We start from the raw sequence: 17,285 nt of genomic DNA, 5'->3' as shown, positions 1-17,285 counted from the left end.
TAATATACAATACATTTCCTATCTCTGGTCTCTCCATTTCCATGAGCCGTGAAAAGGACAGCCTATCCTCGCAGTGCCTGAAAAGATCTGCCGTCAGTTGCCAGACCCGTCGCCAGCTGTCAAGACATACCGTCTACATGTAAATAAACAAAACTGATCCATCTTCACCTGCGGTCGCCTTCTATGCCTTATTTCAACCGATTTGTCCCTCGATGCACCGACAGTCGCCTTCATATGGTTCAATTGCAATGTTTTCTAGATCCCTAAGCGCCGCACGCGTCACCATTCGTGACTTCTTCCACGGCTCGCTTTCCCATCGCCGACGGAGCAAAAAGACCTGCTGGAGGGAGCAAGTGGATGAATGGGGGCGCACGACATCCAAAAAAGAAGTATCGCAGGACGAGGATTGGAGGAAAGAGAGTGAGTGTATTGTCAGCGGTTTTGGCTAATACTGACGTACAGTACTAGCCTCTGAAGATACGTTTTTCACGTCGTGCTCTGTACAGAGTAACATCACAGGTAAGAACCTTCAACTTAGGGGTTATCTATGCTGATCTTCTAGACATACCGATACCTTCCGAGGAGAATGCTATTATAAGGGAGGGTCCACGGAGAACGGTGGATGTGCAACATGTGTCAGTCCCTCCGGAATCTTATACTAAGCTAGGTTCGTTACTGCATAACTCTCTTTGAAACGCCTCTAACGAATACAGAAGATGATATATTGCGTTCAAGAACCAGGACAAAGCTTGTCAATGCAAGGGAGACCCCAAAGAGCCTGCTCTGTCCCCAGAGCCATCTCAATTCCCCCCAAGCGCGACCAAAAGTACCAGAATGTCGGGTCCCAAAAGACCAGCACTGCAATGATGGTAGTAGATGCAAAGCAAGAAACTGGCAAATAACAGACTCCACCCTGTTTGCTTACAACGCCATGATCGGAAGCAGTCATGGAGAAAAGACAAATTTGTATGCGTGGTTGAAAGGCCACCATAGAAGCTGTGCGCCAGAAAGTGACTGCTCTTTGTTGCTCTGGAAGTTGGAGGCGCAGGATCTGAACTCGACACGTACTGTTGGAGATAATAATGGGAATAGGAGGGTGTTTTCAGTGCCTCGTCCGAGTGATGAAGCTACAACTCGATGGGGTGACGAGCCGAGGATACATGGAGCTGCCGGACCAACATCGCGTGCGGAATCCGAGAACAACTTCGCAGCACAGTATTCCCAAGCAGACTGTAGCTTCTCTGGTTACCATAACGGCGGAGACGTCCATACAGAACCTCGAGGTGAGTCAACTGCTGCATTTATCAAGGACGGAGCCGACCGTACAGACCCCTATGTGTCAGACGGCGAGGACTCGGGCAGGATATCACCAGACACATACCGCTTATGGACCACCGGTTGTGCGAGAGGCCAAAATAATACTCGCCAAGGTACAGACAACTGCGGCATGTGCCATGTTGAAACGGCTGGCCTACATGCTGCTCACGAACACATCGACTTGGTACCCGACGACTCAACCACGGCATCCTGTCCGTCCATCTCATCCGGTGAGTTCAAGAACGACGCTCAACAACCCAAGCCACTAACAAAGTAGATAAACACCACGAAATCCGCTCGTGGCAGCGTAAACTGTCACTCCACGCCGCGCCCGCCAACACGGCCATGTCCCACCGCCTCCCGAACAAAGTATATACCCTCACGCTCGTTCGTCAACTACCTGCCCGAACCCCAAAAAAACGCAAACTGTATCAAAAAGCCGCTGACGGGTTAACCAGCCCCAAGTCCAAGCCGCGCTCACCCACCCCCTCGCGCCGCCTGTAATCCACACCGTCCCCCTCTCCCAATACACCAGCGCCGTCAGCCGCCGCGCCTCCTTTCTCGACTCTTCAGAACCACACATATCGCAACTTACCCGCACCCGCAGCCGCCTGCACGACCAGATATCCACCCTCCAGGAAACACTAGACAGTATCGCCGCACACGCAGGCAAAGTCATGCGCAGACGCCACCCGCTGCGCACAGAAGCAGACAGGGAGGAGCACAGCGAGAGGGAGGACATATACGCCTATTTGGAGGACTACATGTGCCGTTTAGACGCGGAATGCGACGCCAGGCACGAGAAACTGTGCCTTCTAGCCCGCGAGGTCGACAAGCTAAGGGAGCGTGAGCACAATTTGAATGTCATGATAGAAGCGGTGGGGGAGACGGTGGGCGTGGGCGTGGAAGAGGTCAATGGGGATGTAGGCGAGATTGAGAGACTGGTGAGGTTGATCAACGACGGGGAGATGGATATTTTGAGTGGGCAGGAGGACCACTGAGCGTTATCAAGCCTTGTTGGATACGTGTTTGTGGGCGATTATATATCCGTGTAAAACAATTTGGCCAAAAATTTGGAAATGTAACCAATGCCATGCATGTATGGAGTAGATCACAGGATGTAAGAGACCAACATGATAGTCTCTAGTTAGCTCGTCTGCAGGCGAGAAAGACCACGTTCCCCCACTTCGTCGGATGCCCTGCCCAGACTGACAGGGTAGCAGAAGGATAGTAGAATTCTATGTCTACTCCCTTTTCGACTAGGACTAGCAACAGCCCCAGCCAGTAGCAACACCCCAGAAAAGGGACTGATAAAAATCGTCTTGGGACTACATATCATGACGGTACACAGGGCATTCAGGTGCCGTACCTGTATTCAACCACGCCTATACAAAAGCCGAAACTACCGACGCCACTACACATACATCATATATACTAGGCAAAAAGCAATGAAGCCCGTCATGGACCGAACAAAGGAAAAGAAGAAAAAAACTGAAACCTTAGCGCCCATACCGGTCCGGATGCCTCTCATACTCGTGCGGCCGCAAGCCCCTTCCCATAACGTCCCTTGGGTCCCTGGGGTCTCTTGGATCTCTAACATCGCGCATCTGCATCTCCCGAGGATCAGGCGCGGGATAGCCGCTTCCAGGCGGTGGGCCACGGGAATCATATCCCGGCGTGTAGCTACGCGGGTGCTCTCTCGGGTCTCTGGGCCCCGGACCTGGCGTTGACGCATACCGCGGGTACCCTTGGGCTGGTGCCGGGGGCACAGGCTCGGGCCCGCGAGGTCCAGGCGGCGGGTATCGACTCTGCATCGAGTGCTGGGGTGGTTGTGAGCTTGAGGCGTACACGGGGGCGCCGCGGTCGTCTCTCATGCCGACGTGCTGGGGAGGAGGGGCAGATGCCCATGCCTGAGCGGGAGTGGATGGCTTGGATGTCGATGAAGGATGCGGAGGGCCCCATTGCTGTTGAGGCGGAGGGCCCTGTGAGGGTTTGGAGGGCTGAGATGGCCAGGCGCTGGAGGAAGTCGGTTGCTGAGGCCAGGCGTTGTCTCGGCCGGAAGGTGGAACTTCTCGCGATCTCGAGGCCGAACCGTGTCCACCGTACTGGGGTGGCGGCGGCGAGGCGGCGTGGGTGGGTTGTGCGCCAGGGCCGTATGATGCGTAACCGCCTTGAGGCGGGTATTGAGGTTGTGCCTGGGGAGGAGGGTATCGGTGCGAGGTCTGAGGAGAGTTGTTTCCGCTGTGGTGTCCAGTTTGGTATGCGGCATGTCCTCTGTAGTAGGCATCTCTGTCGGCAGGCACTGGCTCGTTGGCCATGCCCATGGATGACCGCGGCACACCCATGTGAGGAGGCTGACCTGGCGATCCCCCATACGTGGTAGGCTTGAGTGATGGCATGGCTGAGGCACTGGTGGCCGCTCGCCCGTACGGAGAATACTGTGGTTCTTGCTCGCGGCGCATTTGTGAAGGGGGCGCAGGTCCCGGAGGCGGTGGTCGTCCCATCGTTGGGGGTGGAGGGGTTCCTGATGGCCCAGAAGGCACGTTTGATACTTCGCTGACACGTTTCGATGCCGGGGGCGGATCGTCATTCAAAAGAGACATGATGTTGGAAGTCTTGCGGGGCTCGGTCGGCGGCCTCGACGCACTCGACGGCGTAGGTGCTGGAGGACCAGGAGGCGGCGCATGGCCATACGGTTCCTGGACCTGGCTGGGTGGTGGTCGCTGCTGCAGTGAAGACATTGGCCGTGACGACGGACCCAGGGGAGGAGACTGCACAACGGACGGGTGATCCATCATGCCACGAACGGCGTGAGACGGCGGCTGCGGCTGCTGATGCATCGTCGGCGGTGGAGGATATGGCTGGGCGGCGGCAGATCGAGAAGGCTCCTGTGAAGGCGGCCGTGACAATGATAGTGGTTCGCCTCGAGGTCCTTGGCCAATGCTGGACTGGTGGCGATGGCCGTACGGCGGCTGTTGCTGTTCGTAATGGCGCTGCTGATGTGCCAGCTCTGCTTCGGCATTTATTCGCATCGACTGTCTTTCAGCTTGCCTGGCGACAAGTTCCCGCTCGCGATCGCGCTGCTCACGCTCCCTTTCTCTCTGTTGGCGTTCAAGCATCGAGTCGGGATGTGCGGACGGTATTGGCTGAGCAGCAGCCAGCGGTCGCTGGTCTCGAAGTTCAGGAACTTGGTTGGCACCACCGCCACCCTTGGGCGGCAACGGGACTCGTTGGTGAGCTTGTGCGACCACCTCGCGCTCTCGCGCATGCTCGGGAAAGCCAAAGGCTTGTGCAGGAGCACGCAAGGCTGGGCGAGGTCCGGGCGACATGGCCTGGGAAGCTGGCGTCGGCACGGCGTGTTGCTGGATGGCGAGAGGCGGCGGCTGCGGCGGCGGCTGTTGCTGCTGCTGCTGCTGCTGCTGTTGTTGTTGCAGAGGTTGCTGCGGCGGCGGAGGTTGCTGATGCTGCTGATGCTGCTGCTGAGACGGTTGCTGCTGCTGCTGCTGAGTCGGCGCTTGGGCAATGGGTACACCATAGCCACCGGGATACGGTTGGGATCGAGGAGGTTGGTTCGTCGCCTCCATCTTCTGTTGGGCTGGCTCGTTGTGCATTTCCATGCCCGGTGCCACAGCCAATGGCCTGGTCGAGCCAACTGCAGACGATTTGTCATATCTCCGTCCTCGTCCACCCGTTGTGGGCAGTGGTGGATCAGGCCGCTTCTCCCCTCTGGTCCGCTTCCCATCAGCTTCTTGCACAATTGCATCCCATTCAGTCTTGCCCTGGTCCTTCTGGCGGACAAAGTAATTCTTGACCTGTTGTTGGGTGGAGGGGGGCCGCATTGTTAGTCTTTTGTGCTACACACACGCACACGCACAACGCACGCACGCACAAGTTCTCTCAACTCGACATGTGCCTTTTTTGATTTGGGGGGGGGGGGGGGGGGGGGGGGGGGGGAACAAAACTTACCATGACTGCTGTCTTGGACCCCATGTGAGCCGCAATTGCCGTCCAGTCAGAGCCGAACGATCGCAACAGGAGCGGGAAGTCATTAGATTCAGAAACACTCCAGTAGCTTGAGGCCTGCGCCGGAGCCTTGCGCTCGGTTTGAGGCTGGGCAAGATTGAATGTCGTTATTGCAGGCTGCGGAGGAGGTGGTGGTTCCGGGCGCAGTGAAGGAGCAGCCATAACATCTGAGATTGACGGTGGAGGGATGGCCTTGACCCGTTCCATACCTGGAATGGCCTGCTGCGGCTGCGGCTGCAGCTGCTGTTGCTGTTGAGACTGTTGCTGTTGCTGTTGCTGTTGCTGTTGTTGCAGCAGCTGCTGCTGCTGCTGGACGGGGAACGACGGATGAATCCCAGAAGGTACAGTCTGATCGAATCCAGCTGTTGGCGCGCGACCGGCATCTGGAGGCATGCCTGTGGTTGGGATATCAGCTGGTACTCGGGAACTAGACCGAGACCTGCCTTTTCCAGAACCACCTCCAGGTGTCACGGACAGGGATTGGTTGGCTTTAGATGCCTTGGCGTCCTTGTCCTTGTCCTTGTCCTTGTCCTTTTCCTTATCCTTGTCTTTGTCCTTGTCCTTATCCTTGGCACGCCTGCGACCTCTCCGACCGTCCACCTTCTCACCTTGCTCTCCTCGAGCAGCTGCCGAAGCCCCGCGACGTCCAGGCGTTCCGGCGGGAGTTGCATTCTCGCTGTCTGTTGCCGGCTGCTCGAATCCCCATGTTGGGGCGGCAGCACGGCGCGGTCTTCGACGCTCTCCATTCTCGCCAGTTTCTTGGCTCTCCTCGGTTCCTTCGTCGCCATTCCCAAGCTCCGAGACCAAGGCACTCGATCTCTGCTTGCCTCGTCCGCCCTTCTTTCGCCGCTTAGGCTGCTTCTTGAGCTTCTCTTTCAAGTTGAGATCCTTCTTCATCAGGTAGTAATACTGAATGCAAGTGCCAAAGTCACGATGCGGTATAATTTCAGCAATCTTGCCCCACTGCTTGGGGTTCTCGAGGTAGCGCTTCTCAAACAGCTCGTTCTCTTCCTCGGTAAAGTTGTTGAGGGGTGGCAGGACGTGCCATGCCGAGACTAGACGGTCTTGCGGTGTGTAGCCAGATCGGTCCGTATATTGAGCCTTTGCTCTCTCCTCGGCATCCCAGTACATCTCCGGAATTACTGCCTCCTTTTCGCTGCGATACTTTTCCTTTTGAGCCCTCAACTCACGCTCCTTCCTCTCCTCGTCCTCCCGCATGGATGCTTGCAAAACCCGCTCCAAGTCACGTTCCGAAGCAAACCTCCTGCCAGAGCTACGCCCTTCTGGTTTAGGCTCAGGCGTTACCGTACCAGTGGGCTCAATCATAGGGACCGCGACCGAGAATTTGTCCCTGCTCTTCACAGCCGCCGGATCGCTCGAAAGTGTAAACTTCAGATAGTCAATATACCTGTTGGCGTAAACCTTGCGCGCTTGCTCTTGCTGGGTAGATTCCTCAAGATGAATTTTGTCCAGGTGTTCCATAACATATTCGTCAATGATGGGATCAGTGTCGAATGTCACCAATAAGTCCTTGTCTCTCACCCAGCTGTCGCAGCTGTAGTCGGGCAGACTGTCAATGGGCGGCGTTGTCATGAATCGACGCACCGTCTTCAGGTCCAAGTATGCCTCGTCCTCAGATTCGGTTTCATCGTCATCATCAGGTATTTGCGAAGGAGTGCTAGGAGGTTTTGAGGCAGCTTCGGTCGCTTCTGGGATCGATTCGGGAGGTTGTGACGGCTGTTTTGTGCCTTCACGTGCAAGAATAGAAGTACCAGAAGTAGAGGCGCCGGACCTCGACACCGGGCGAGATGATGGTTTGCTGGCCACTGCATCCTTTGATTGAACATCACTGGCCGGTACAGAGGGAGCCCGAGGAGTGTCAAGGTCCATCTCCTCCGTCTTCGTAATGGGCTCAGGAACCGTGTCGACAACCTCGGGCTTGGCGACTTCTTCGGTTTCCACCTGGGCCGTCTCTTCTACGGGGGTTTCAATGAGTGCTGCCGTAGCATCAACATCCTTGGTTGGTGCCGGTACTACATCATGACTCTTGGTCAATTCGACATCCAGGGTCTCGGTGACCGGTCCTAGAACATCTGTCAAACCTTCGCTTTCGTTCAATATTCGCGCCATCGACCCATGAGACAAAGCGGCGTACCGCGCAACGACTTCGGTAGGTAGGCTTGGTTTTGGTAATTTGGCAAGTTCTGCTTCCGTCTTTTCAATTTCCATGTTGAAGTAATCAGCCATGTCCTCATCGTCGTCCGACTCCGAATCCTGATCTTTGGGTGCAGCCTTGGGAGGCAGAGAAAATCGCACAACACCAATAGCGGGGCGTTTTCTCGCTCGTTTTATCACCTGTGCTGGCTTGATTGCGGTATTACTCGCTGTGCTTGGGCGGTGGTCGTCCTTGAGAGACTGGCCAGTTTCAGGCGTCTTTGTTGGTTCCAGCGTCACGGAACCCCTTTCTGATTCAGACTTGACCGTGATTTCGCCAGGCTCGGCACTGTGATTTGATCTAGCCCTATTGTCGAAATTACCGTATCCGCGAGGGTCAGAGTCTGCATCACTACTGCGAGGTCTCCTTTGATCAAAATGGTGATGATCGCTTTCCCTGCTATCCCGCCGTGGAACTGAACCTGACTGTGCGAATGTCTGGGGCCTCATCATCTTGGGCGACACGGGGGCTTTCTTGAGATCCGGGTTGATCCATTGTTTGCTTGAAGGCCGTTGCTGATGCGCTCGAGGTCCCACAGGGGTGGAAGGGCCGTCATGGCTTCCCGCTCTTATCGGACCGCTAACAGGGGCTGAGGACTCCATTGGCGCAGAGTTTCCAGCAGATCCGGGGCGGTCGGTGAGAGCTCGCGGAGCCAAGGGAGGAAGTTTGCCACCACCACTTGTTGTCGCCGGTACACCGTCACCGCCAGTGCGACTGGGAACGGATCCAAATGCTGGGGCCGAGGGTGCGACAGGAGGCGGAGAAACTTCACGACCTTGAGCAGACGTCTCTTGGGATATTGAAGGACGTCCTTCTTTCTTGGGGCGTATCAGATCGCGGTCACTGCGCTCACGGGGGTCATCTCGGGGATCGCGCCTGATAATGTCCGCCTCTGGTGGGTATCTATCGCCGCGGTCACGGTCGTCACGATCCCGGTCCCGACCCCATCGAGCCTCTTGAGATCGACTTCGGGGATAGCGATCGCCGCGATCTTCGTAAGTTGCTCGTCCTCGCCCGCGGTCCGACGCCCAGTCACCTCTTCCCCTTCCTCGTCCACCACGCATGAAGCCACCGCCGCGTCCAAAAGGAAGCATTCCAAAGGGTGGATCAGAATTTGATGAGCCAGCCGATGGAGGACCGCCGTCTCTGGATCCACGACGAGATCTATCAGCATCCGGTAGGAGAGGGCCATCTCTGTCTCTGTCGCGGAAATCTCGCGGCGGCGTTCGACCTCGTCCAGGAGGGGGTGAGCGGCGAGACCTGAAGTCTCGCGATTCCCTCCAATCTCGGTCTCTGTCCCGGTCCCGGTCCCGATCCCGATCCCGATCCCGATCACGCTCCCGATCACGCTCCCGATCACGCTCCCGATCACGCTCACGCTCACGCTCGCGACTACGGTCGTCCCGATAACGGTCCCTGTAGTCTATATCGCGATCCCTCCCACGATCCCTGCTTTCGTCTCTGGATGGCCAAGCTCTGCCTCTGCCTCGTCCTCGACCGCGAAAGTCACCGCCAAACGCACCTCCTCTGGGACCGCTAGGGGCGTCGACAAGAGCTTTGGGGCCTCTTGGGGGCTCCCTCCGCAGGGAGTCCCCAAAGCCATCGCGATTTGGCGGGAATCCTGACGTGTTAGAGCGGGCTTCGGCGGACGAGCGGCGACGATCATTGTCGCCGTATTGAGAGGCTCTGTCAAAGCGGTCTGGAGATCTGTCTCTCGGCGATCTTGACCGGCGTTCCGGATCGTACCTAGAATACCTAGACGCCCTGGGAGGGAGGTTTGATGTCTTAGCATATTATTTCAAAATTTTCAGCTTCCAGATTAAGCTTTGCGGCCATGCACGAGCCAAGTCAACCGCACTAAGCCCGGTTGCTTTTTGAGTTCAACGGGCCAGCCTTGCCTGAATATAAACAAACAAGGGACTTGCACATACATTTATCGTGTACACATGCAAATGGCCCGGTATCCTCGGCGCAGCAGGGCGATTACGATCGCATCCGGGTGCAGAGGCGGTGGTGTTGATTCAATGCGGCCGCGGGTTTCGGGATAACTATGTGGTTGGCGTCGGGGGTGGTGGGTTGCGGTTCTGCGGATTGCGAACCAACCGCAGCCACGGGGGGGTGTCAAATGACCCCTTCGAGATTTGGCTCGACAAGACTGGCGACACAGACGACGTGGATTACTGCGCGAGTCGGGGCGGCGGCGAGCGCGTCAACGCGGCAGAGTAAGCGGTAAAATGGCCAACCGGGACGCCTGACATGTGCTGAATGGTGCTTCGACCGGCCGGCAGCGTGCGACGAGCAGAAATTATCGAAAAGGCAGTCGGATGGGAAGATGGATGTAAAGTGCAAGATGCCCCAGCTGCGCCCCGTCAACCCGTCCATGTTCAATTGTGTGTCTGTCCTGGCGCTTAATTGCCAAGGCAATAAGAACGAAACTGCCGCCGTGGCGCTAGTCTATTCTCGGGTACTGGGCCACTTGACGGTGATTGGGCCGTGTGCTGAGCGACCTTGGCTGGGTTCAAATGTTGGGTCTTTCGATTTCAATGGGAGTGTTGAGACGATGACTGCCCTCGATCAAGCGTAAAAAAAGAAAAAGGAGACACGGAGCTAGTCTGAGCTTATTAATGTATGAAATCATAAAGGCTAGAATGTTGCGCTTAATATTGGCGGATGCTCCAAGCCCTGTTTCCGGCGCAGCCATGATGCATATCCTTATCAAGTTGGTCCCGACACCAGTCAGCGTTCCAACGTTGATATCAGGTCCAATTGATCGGGTCTGCAGCCGCTCGCGTGGCCAGTCAGTGGCAGGAACCAATTAATTAGTCCAACCAGGCTCAACATCGACGGCCGTTGCCGAGTTACACATGTACAAAGCAGATGCCCGGGCTTGTACGGAGTACAGAGGGCCCAGGTGTCAAGCACGCACGTACTGGGTACTGGGTACTGGGTACTGGGTACCTACCTACAGTGGGTACAGGTAATTCCGAGTTTAGCCCTATTTTACACTAAAACTCTTACTTTTTAAGTGCTTATAATTATATTATATCTTATTATATTAAATAAAAAAATATTTTTGTATATTTAAAATTACTTAAAGATTATATATATATAATTTTCTTATATTAAATTTTATTATTTAATATAATATAAAGCTTTAAAGTTAATAAAAGTACTTTTACTAAGAAATTTATTAGTAAAAGTACTTTTAATATTTTTAAAGCTTTATAAGTAAGTAAATAAAATAATAAAAAATAAATAAAAATTATTTACGTAAATTTCAAGTAATAAATAATTTATTTAAATTTTAAAAACCTTTTTTAGTATATTATTAAGCTTAATAATTAATAATAAAATATATGAGTTTTAGTGTGAAATGGGGCTTTGCTCGGAATTACCTACGACCCACTGTAGGTAGTACTTAGGCCGCCGGCAACATCAATCGATGCCCGCCATCAACCGTAGAGAGCGCCCTGTGCCTGGACCCTGCTGGTGCACTCCGGATGCCCTGCTTGCCTGCCACAGTGGCTTGCCCACTATTCCCCTGCGACGTTGAGCTGCCGAAAAATTCGACACAATGCAAATGTGGATACCAAGTACTTTGTAACTTACTGTCCGAATTTCAAGACTCACAGCTTCGCCATCACGAGCCGCGATAGACACAATATCAAAGCGCGAAACCATATGAAATAGCCTGCCACTCACCCGCTCGCCACTTCTCACAACACAACATCATACCCCAGCCGCCATCATGGCCCAGGATGCGCCGCCCTCACAGGCCACCGATGCAGTGCTCGTGAAGTCAGAAGCCATGCCCGAGGGCTCGCAACCCGTTGAAGAGCTCGACTTCAACAAGCTCAAGCGGCCCATTACCGCAGAAGACCTCTTCCTCGGCATGCGGCACATGGGCTTTCAGGCATCAAGCATGGCTGAAGCTATCCGAATCATAAACGACATGGCAAGTAGACATGCTCCATCCTCTCTTCACCTCTTCTCCCCCACCATCACCAGCTAATAAAAGCATGCATCCGCAACAACCCTCCTCCCGGCTTTTCCAAACGATAAGCCGCTTCTAACAATCCCAACAGAGAGAATGGAAAGACCCAGATACTTCTGAGAAGACAACCATATTCCTGGGCTACACGTCCAACCTTATCTCTTCCGGGCTCCGCGGCACCCTCCGCTGGCTCGCCCAACACAAACACATCTCAGCAATCGTTACTACAGCCGGCGGCATAGAGGAAGACTTCATCAAGTGCCTCGGCAGCGGGACAACATACATGAGTTCCTTCTCCGCGCCCGGCGCTGACCTCCGCAAAAGGGGTTTCAACCGCATCGGCAATCTCGTCGTCCCCAATGCCAACTACTGCGCCTTTGAAGACTGGGTCGTCCCCTTACTGGACAAGATGCTCGAGGAGCAGGAGGCCAGCAAAGGCACCGACGAGGAAATCAACTGGACGCCCTCGAAAATCATCCACAGGCTGGGCAAGGAAATCAACGACGAAAGATCCGTCTATTACTGGGCGTGGAAGAATGACATCCCCGTATTCTGTCCGGCTTTGACGGATGGCAGTCTGGGAGACATGCTGTACTTTCACACCTTCAAGGCGTCGCCGTTGCAACTAAAGATCGACATTGTGGAGGATATACGCAGGATAAATACCATTTCGGTGAGGGCCAAGAGGGCGGGCATGATTATTCTGGGAGGTGGTATTGTGAAGCATCACATTGCGAATGCTTGTTTGATGAGGAATGGCGCCGAGAGCGCTGTGTACATTAACACCGCGCAGGAGTTTGACGGCAGCGATGCCGGCGCCCGGCCTGACGAGGCCGTTTCCTGGGGCAAGATCAAGATAGGCGCGGACAATGTCAAGGTAAGTCTATGCAATGCCATGGAGGGTTGCGATTTAGCATGCTAAACAATTTCAAGGTACACATGGAGGCTACTGCTTGCTTCCCATTTATCGTTGCCAACACTTTTGCCAAAGAGTTGTAATGAAATGGCCGCACTGGTGACTAGTCGTCGCCAGTGGTCGAATTAATACACGATAGCCAAGGATCCCATATTCTTCTGAGTACCATCGCTCAGGACTCCTGTTTCTGGTCGGGGCAATCAAAGCCGACAAGGACTTTTCAGCGTGTCATATACTATTTGACTTTATTTTTTTTTTATCAGCCGCATTTGTTTTACTGTCCAATCCGCGATAGACCTGGGACAGCCAATATATCACGAAGAGATGCTATTATATCTACTGTAATGTGCTGGCGTGTGGCTGTATCGTACTTGGGAACTCGGCACACACGGTAGCAGACTGTGAGTACGATGCTTCAATTCGTACTCTATCATTCACCTCTGATTTTGCATCACCTCATCGATCCTAAAGAAACACTGAAATAACGTGGGCACATTCTAGTACGTAGCATCTATTGCTTGTATCGATGAGGTCCAAGCTGATTTGGCGCAGATCTAAGCTTAGGCAGGTCTCAGACAAAAAGCAATAATCTCGCCATGCGCCACAGGGGATCGTCCATGTGGCCTAACTAGCCGATTATTCTAAACGGATTGCAAAGATTTCATTTCACCGTGAAGACTGAAGAATAGTAGGCAGACGATCGAGGACGCGCACTTGTTTGAGTACCCTAAACGTAAACCGCCTCTCAGAATTCTTGCACCCCTTCACGTCAAGAGTCGTTTGCCACGGGGCCACACAACGACCTAGCAACCAATTTCGCGTTTACATCACTGCACATACGTGTTCATCTCTTCTCCTACCCTGCAGAGATTATCCTTCATTGCCGACCAAGTCCCTGAACGCAGCCAGTGCAGACGCCCAGTTGGAAGCTCCAGGCCCTTCAGCCCATACGCCCACCTTTTCCAGTCCCTCCAGGTCCTCCTTCATATGAGACTCGTTTGTCGTCCCGTCCAAAACCACAACACCTTCCAGTCCAATCACCAACGCATAGTACGCGGCTGCAACTTCAACACCAGCACCTTGGCTCACCAGCTTCACGGGCTCGCTCCTCGCCAGCGCCGGGTTGGCGCTCAAGGTCCAAAACGACTGGAATACAATTTTCTTGCCGCGACAATAAGCACGGAGCTTCGTCTCGTATTCCGTGCCGTCGTAGAAGCGGTTCTGCACCACCGACGGCTTGACGGTCATGTTGGTGTAGAGGGCTTCAAGCACGCGCAGGGTGGTGTTGGATATGCCGATGTTGCGGATCGTTCGGGGGTGGTAGGACTCGAGAGTCTTCCAAACCGTCATGGTGTCCTGGATCGTGTCCATGGGCGAGTGAAGCACGACGCTGTCCAGGTATGGCTCTTCCCCTTCAATGGTGAAGTTTCTCAGTGAGGAGCGAATCGACTGGTCGACCTTTTCGGCTAGAGGGGCATTGAGGTCATATGGCGCCATGTGGTTTTGGCCCCCTGGAGCAGTAAATTTGGTTTGAATCTACGACATGTGTAGGTCAGTCGTATATGCTATTACTCAGCTCCCTCGATGGATGTGGTGCATACGAATAGGTTTCCGCGCTTAATGATGCCTTGGGCAATGGCACGCTTCACACCGGTAGCCACGCCGAGCTCGTCGTAGTGCTTGGGCTGCGCAGCCGTGTCGATGCCACGAAACCCGGCCTTCAGCGCGGTATATACCAGGTCGGCGGTCCTTTCCTTCTTCCACGCCGTGCCATATACCAGCTTGGGGATCGTGGTGGCGGACTGGCCGGCCAGGGTCAAGTCCTTGGCGAGGCGAGAAGCCTGGGATCCTACGCCAGCTTGAGCCATGACGAAAACTGCGAAAACTGGAAGCTGGGAAGGAAACAAAAAGTGCAATCTAGCACGGGAATCTTGCCAGAAGTGTGGCCAGCGTCGGAGTTGCAAAGTGAAGCAAGTGGTCCTGGGCGCCGACATGATTGGGTAAAGCTCTCAGTTGATTAACGACCACTCCAGCCCCATTCCGAGCTCCGAGGTATCGACGACTTCATAGCGACATGTACTACTGCAAGGCTTTAACACGGGTAGTGTATCCTTACGGCATCAGTAAGTGCCAGAAGACATAGATTTCATTCCACCAGCGTCTCCAGGGCCGGAAACATGAAGCGACGACCAGAGGCAACGTTGACCTTGGGGGGCCGGAGATGACATCCACAAACGGCTTCCGTAGCTTCCTGCTCCCCACTTCATCGCTGCACAAGCAGGGAAAGTGGGCGCCGGGCTCGGAACATGGAATCTACCCCGCCATTAACCCCTCATATTCCTCGTCTCCTCGAAGGATGCCAGCTGCCGGATTCCCTCTCAGCCAAGGCTCACTACTTAGATTCACAGCCTGAATCGGCAGAAAATCTCTGAAAGCCAGTTCGTTCCAATTTGGGGGAAAATGGAATTAGTGCCAAAATGCGCAAGAGGCCGAGGGTTGGACTTTGTAAGCATAGGTTGAGATGGGCACGCTTGAAACTTGCTTCGACAGACGAAACATCACGGCATGAAAAAAGAAAAGTAAAAAGAAAAAAAAAAAAAAAAAGAAAAGAAAAACGCAGCACAATATGGAACAGTTACCCAGTGGCTCTCAGAATGTCACCAGTGACCACACGAGCCCCGCCATCTGTTTAACGTAGCTTGAAGCTCCCGCGCCATGACTTCATCTCCATCCGTGAAGGACTCCTGATTGGGGCGGCTAAACCAGCTCGTTGCGCAATTCGGACCACAAGCCGCCTGTTACATTATAAACCTACAACAATTGCCGTCGTCGTCTGCAGTCATCATACAAAACCACCCCAAACAACCCTCGTTGCCACCGCTCCACAAGAGAAGCCAACATACACACTGACAAAGCAATACAAACATGGCCTCCGGAACTCCATACACGGTCAAATGGGGCATCATGGCCACGGGCGGCATCGCAGAGAGTAAGCCTCGCCGTTTCCATCAAAATTCTCTTGATTCAGCCATCGTCCAAGCTAACATCAGGTAGCCTTCTGCAAAGACCTCCTCACCGACCCGGCCACCCGCTCCGTGCACGACGTCAAGCACCAAATCGTCGCCGTGTCGTCGTCCAGCTCGGCAGACCGCGCCGCCGACTTCATCAAGAAGATCGACGGCCCGTCGACGGCCAGGGCATACGGCTCCTATGCCGAGCTCGTGGCCGATGCCAACGTCGACATCGTCTACGTCGCGACCCCGCATAGCCACCACTTCCAAAATGCCATGCTGGCGCTGGAGGCCGGCAAGAACGTGCTCTGCGAGAAGGCGCTGACAGTGACGGCGAGCCAGGCCAGGAAGCTGGTCGCCAAGGCCAAGGAGAAGAAGCTGTTCTTCATGGAGGCCGTCTGGACCAGATTCTTCCCGCTGAGCATCAAGATCCGCGAGTTGATCAGCAGTGGGGAAATTGGCACCGTCTACAGGACGCTGGCCGACCTCTCGCTCAACGAAAACACGCCGCAGACAGACGGCATCGTCAGCTTCCCCGACACGCACCGCATGGTCAACAAGGACCTCGCGGGCGGCGCGCTCCTCGACCTCGGCGTCTACGCACTCACCTGGGTCTTCCAAACGCTCTACCACGTCCAGCCATCGGCGACCAAGGAGGCGCCGCGGGTGCTCGCGGCCATCAACCAGTACCGCACGGGGGCCGACGAAAACACCAGCATCATCTGCCACTTCCCGGGCACGAGGGCCATGGGCGTGGCGACGACGTCCATCCTCGTCGGCACCAGCCCGCACGGCGACTCGACGGCGGCGCCGGCCATCCGCATCCAGGGGTCCAAGGGCGAGATCCAAGTGCTGCACCCTGCGTACCGCCCGCTCTCCTACAGCGTCATCAAGAAGGACGGCGACGGCACCGTCGAGGTGGTCGAGTGCCCGATCCCCACGGACCCGGCGCGCGGCGACTGGGGCCACGGCATGTTCTGGGAGGCAGACGAGTGCGCACGGTGCCTACGCGACGGCAAGCAGCAGAGCGCCACGATGCCATGGGACGAGAGCATTGTCATCATGCAAACCATGGAGGACGCCCTCAGGCAAGGCGGCGTCGCCTACCCCGACCTGATAACCACGGATGTCTTTGACGCAAAGAGCCCACTGAACACGGGGAACAAGTAACTATCAATCATCTCTTTGGAGCAAGTATTCGAGCATTTTCTACAATTACAGAAGAGCACGGGCGGGGTGGCCAAGGAGAAGGAGGGTGTGTAACTAAGATGACAAGGATTAACAAGAAAAAAAAAAGAAAGAAAGAAAAGAAAGAAAAGAAAACGAGAGACTCCCCTCCCCACCGTTGCCCAATCAGTTTAACGTTTCTTTCCTTTTTTTCTTCAGTCCCCATACCCGCCCGTCGTCTCTTGTCTTAGACATGTTCTTCCATTTCGGCCAACCCGAGCCTCATATGGTCGTTCATGCAGGCACTAGCCAAGACCCTTTTTTTCTTCCTTTGTTCGACTCGGCCCATCTTTAACACGAGATCGCTGTGCCATTGCGCCGCTGACGAATAGTACACAAATTGTCGGATTCGCTCTTTCCTCTTTTACTCCCTTTGCGCCCCTCTTTTTCTTCTAAACCTCTCACCTCAGAAAAAGTCAAGGGTATAAAACCAAAAACTGGCGCCACTCTCTCACCACGGCATCACCGCATATGCTTTAATCTTCGTCCATATTCAGCAACGCACCGGCCCACCCGTTGCGACATGGCCAAAGCAGCAAGTTCCAACTGACACAGGAATTCTAACTTTCCCGTACGGAGTAA

The 17,285-nt window shown here is 54.6% G+C and overlaps 5 protein-coding genes across 5 annotated transcripts; 3 read left to right on the top strand and 2 right to left on the bottom strand.

Annotated features, from left to right (window-relative positions):
* Positions 1-931: 931 nt before the first annotated feature.
* J3458_021984 (uncharacterized protein) lies at positions 932-2,514 on the top strand (the record flags this gene model as incomplete). Its single annotated transcript, XM_066122866.1, has 3 exons — positions 932-1,547; positions 1,595-1,704; positions 1,776-2,514. The coding sequence occupies 3 exons, from the start codon at positions 932-934 to the stop codon at positions 2,316-2,318; spliced, it is 1,269 nt and encodes a 422-aa protein (XP_065972087.1). The 3' UTR covers positions 2,319-2,514.
* Positions 1,773-9,893, bottom strand: J3458_021983 (uncharacterized protein). The gene is made up of 3 exons (XM_066122865.1): positions 9,487-9,893; positions 5,284-9,319; positions 1,773-5,129 (listed from the first exon to the last, which is right to left on the bottom strand). Coding segments are annotated over exons 1-3 (6,351 nt in total). The 5' UTR covers positions 9,489-9,893; the 3' UTR covers positions 1,773-2,816.
* Positions 9,894-11,303: 1,410 nt separating this feature from the next.
* Positions 11,304-12,548, top strand: DYS1 (Deoxyhypusine synthase; the record flags this gene model as incomplete). Its single annotated transcript, XM_066122864.1, has 3 exons — positions 11,304-11,510; positions 11,641-12,426; positions 12,483-12,548. The coding sequence occupies 3 exons, from the start codon at positions 11,304-11,306 to the stop codon at positions 12,546-12,548; spliced, it is 1,059 nt and encodes a 352-aa protein (XP_065972085.1).
* A 787-nt stretch (positions 12,549-13,335) lies between these two features.
* On the bottom strand, positions 13,336-14,459 carry J3458_021981 (uncharacterized protein; the record flags this gene model as incomplete). The annotated part of the gene is made up of 2 exons (XM_007814705.2): positions 13,336-14,001; positions 14,067-14,459. The coding sequence occupies 2 exons, from the start codon at positions 14,457-14,459 to the stop codon at positions 13,336-13,338; spliced, it is 1,059 nt and encodes a 352-aa protein (XP_007812896.2).
* Positions 14,460-15,390: 931 nt separating this feature from the next.
* Positions 15,391-16,646, top strand: XYD1 (D-xylose 1-dehydrogenase (NADP(+)); the record flags this gene model as incomplete). The annotated part of the gene is made up of 2 exons (XM_007814706.1): positions 15,391-15,454; positions 15,520-16,646. The coding sequence occupies 2 exons, from the start codon at positions 15,391-15,393 to the stop codon at positions 16,644-16,646; spliced, it is 1,191 nt and encodes a 396-aa protein (XP_007812897.1).
* Positions 16,647-17,285: the final 639 nt, after the last annotated feature.

This window comes from Metarhizium acridum (assembly GCF_019434415.1).
Source record: "Metarhizium acridum strain ARSEF 324 chromosome Unknown scaffold_587, whole genome shotgun sequence".
In the NCBI taxonomy this organism is placed as follows: Eukaryota; Fungi; Ascomycota; class Sordariomycetes; order Hypocreales; family Clavicipitaceae; genus Metarhizium; species Metarhizium acridum.
This window is presented reverse-complemented; position numbering and strand designations above follow the sequence as displayed.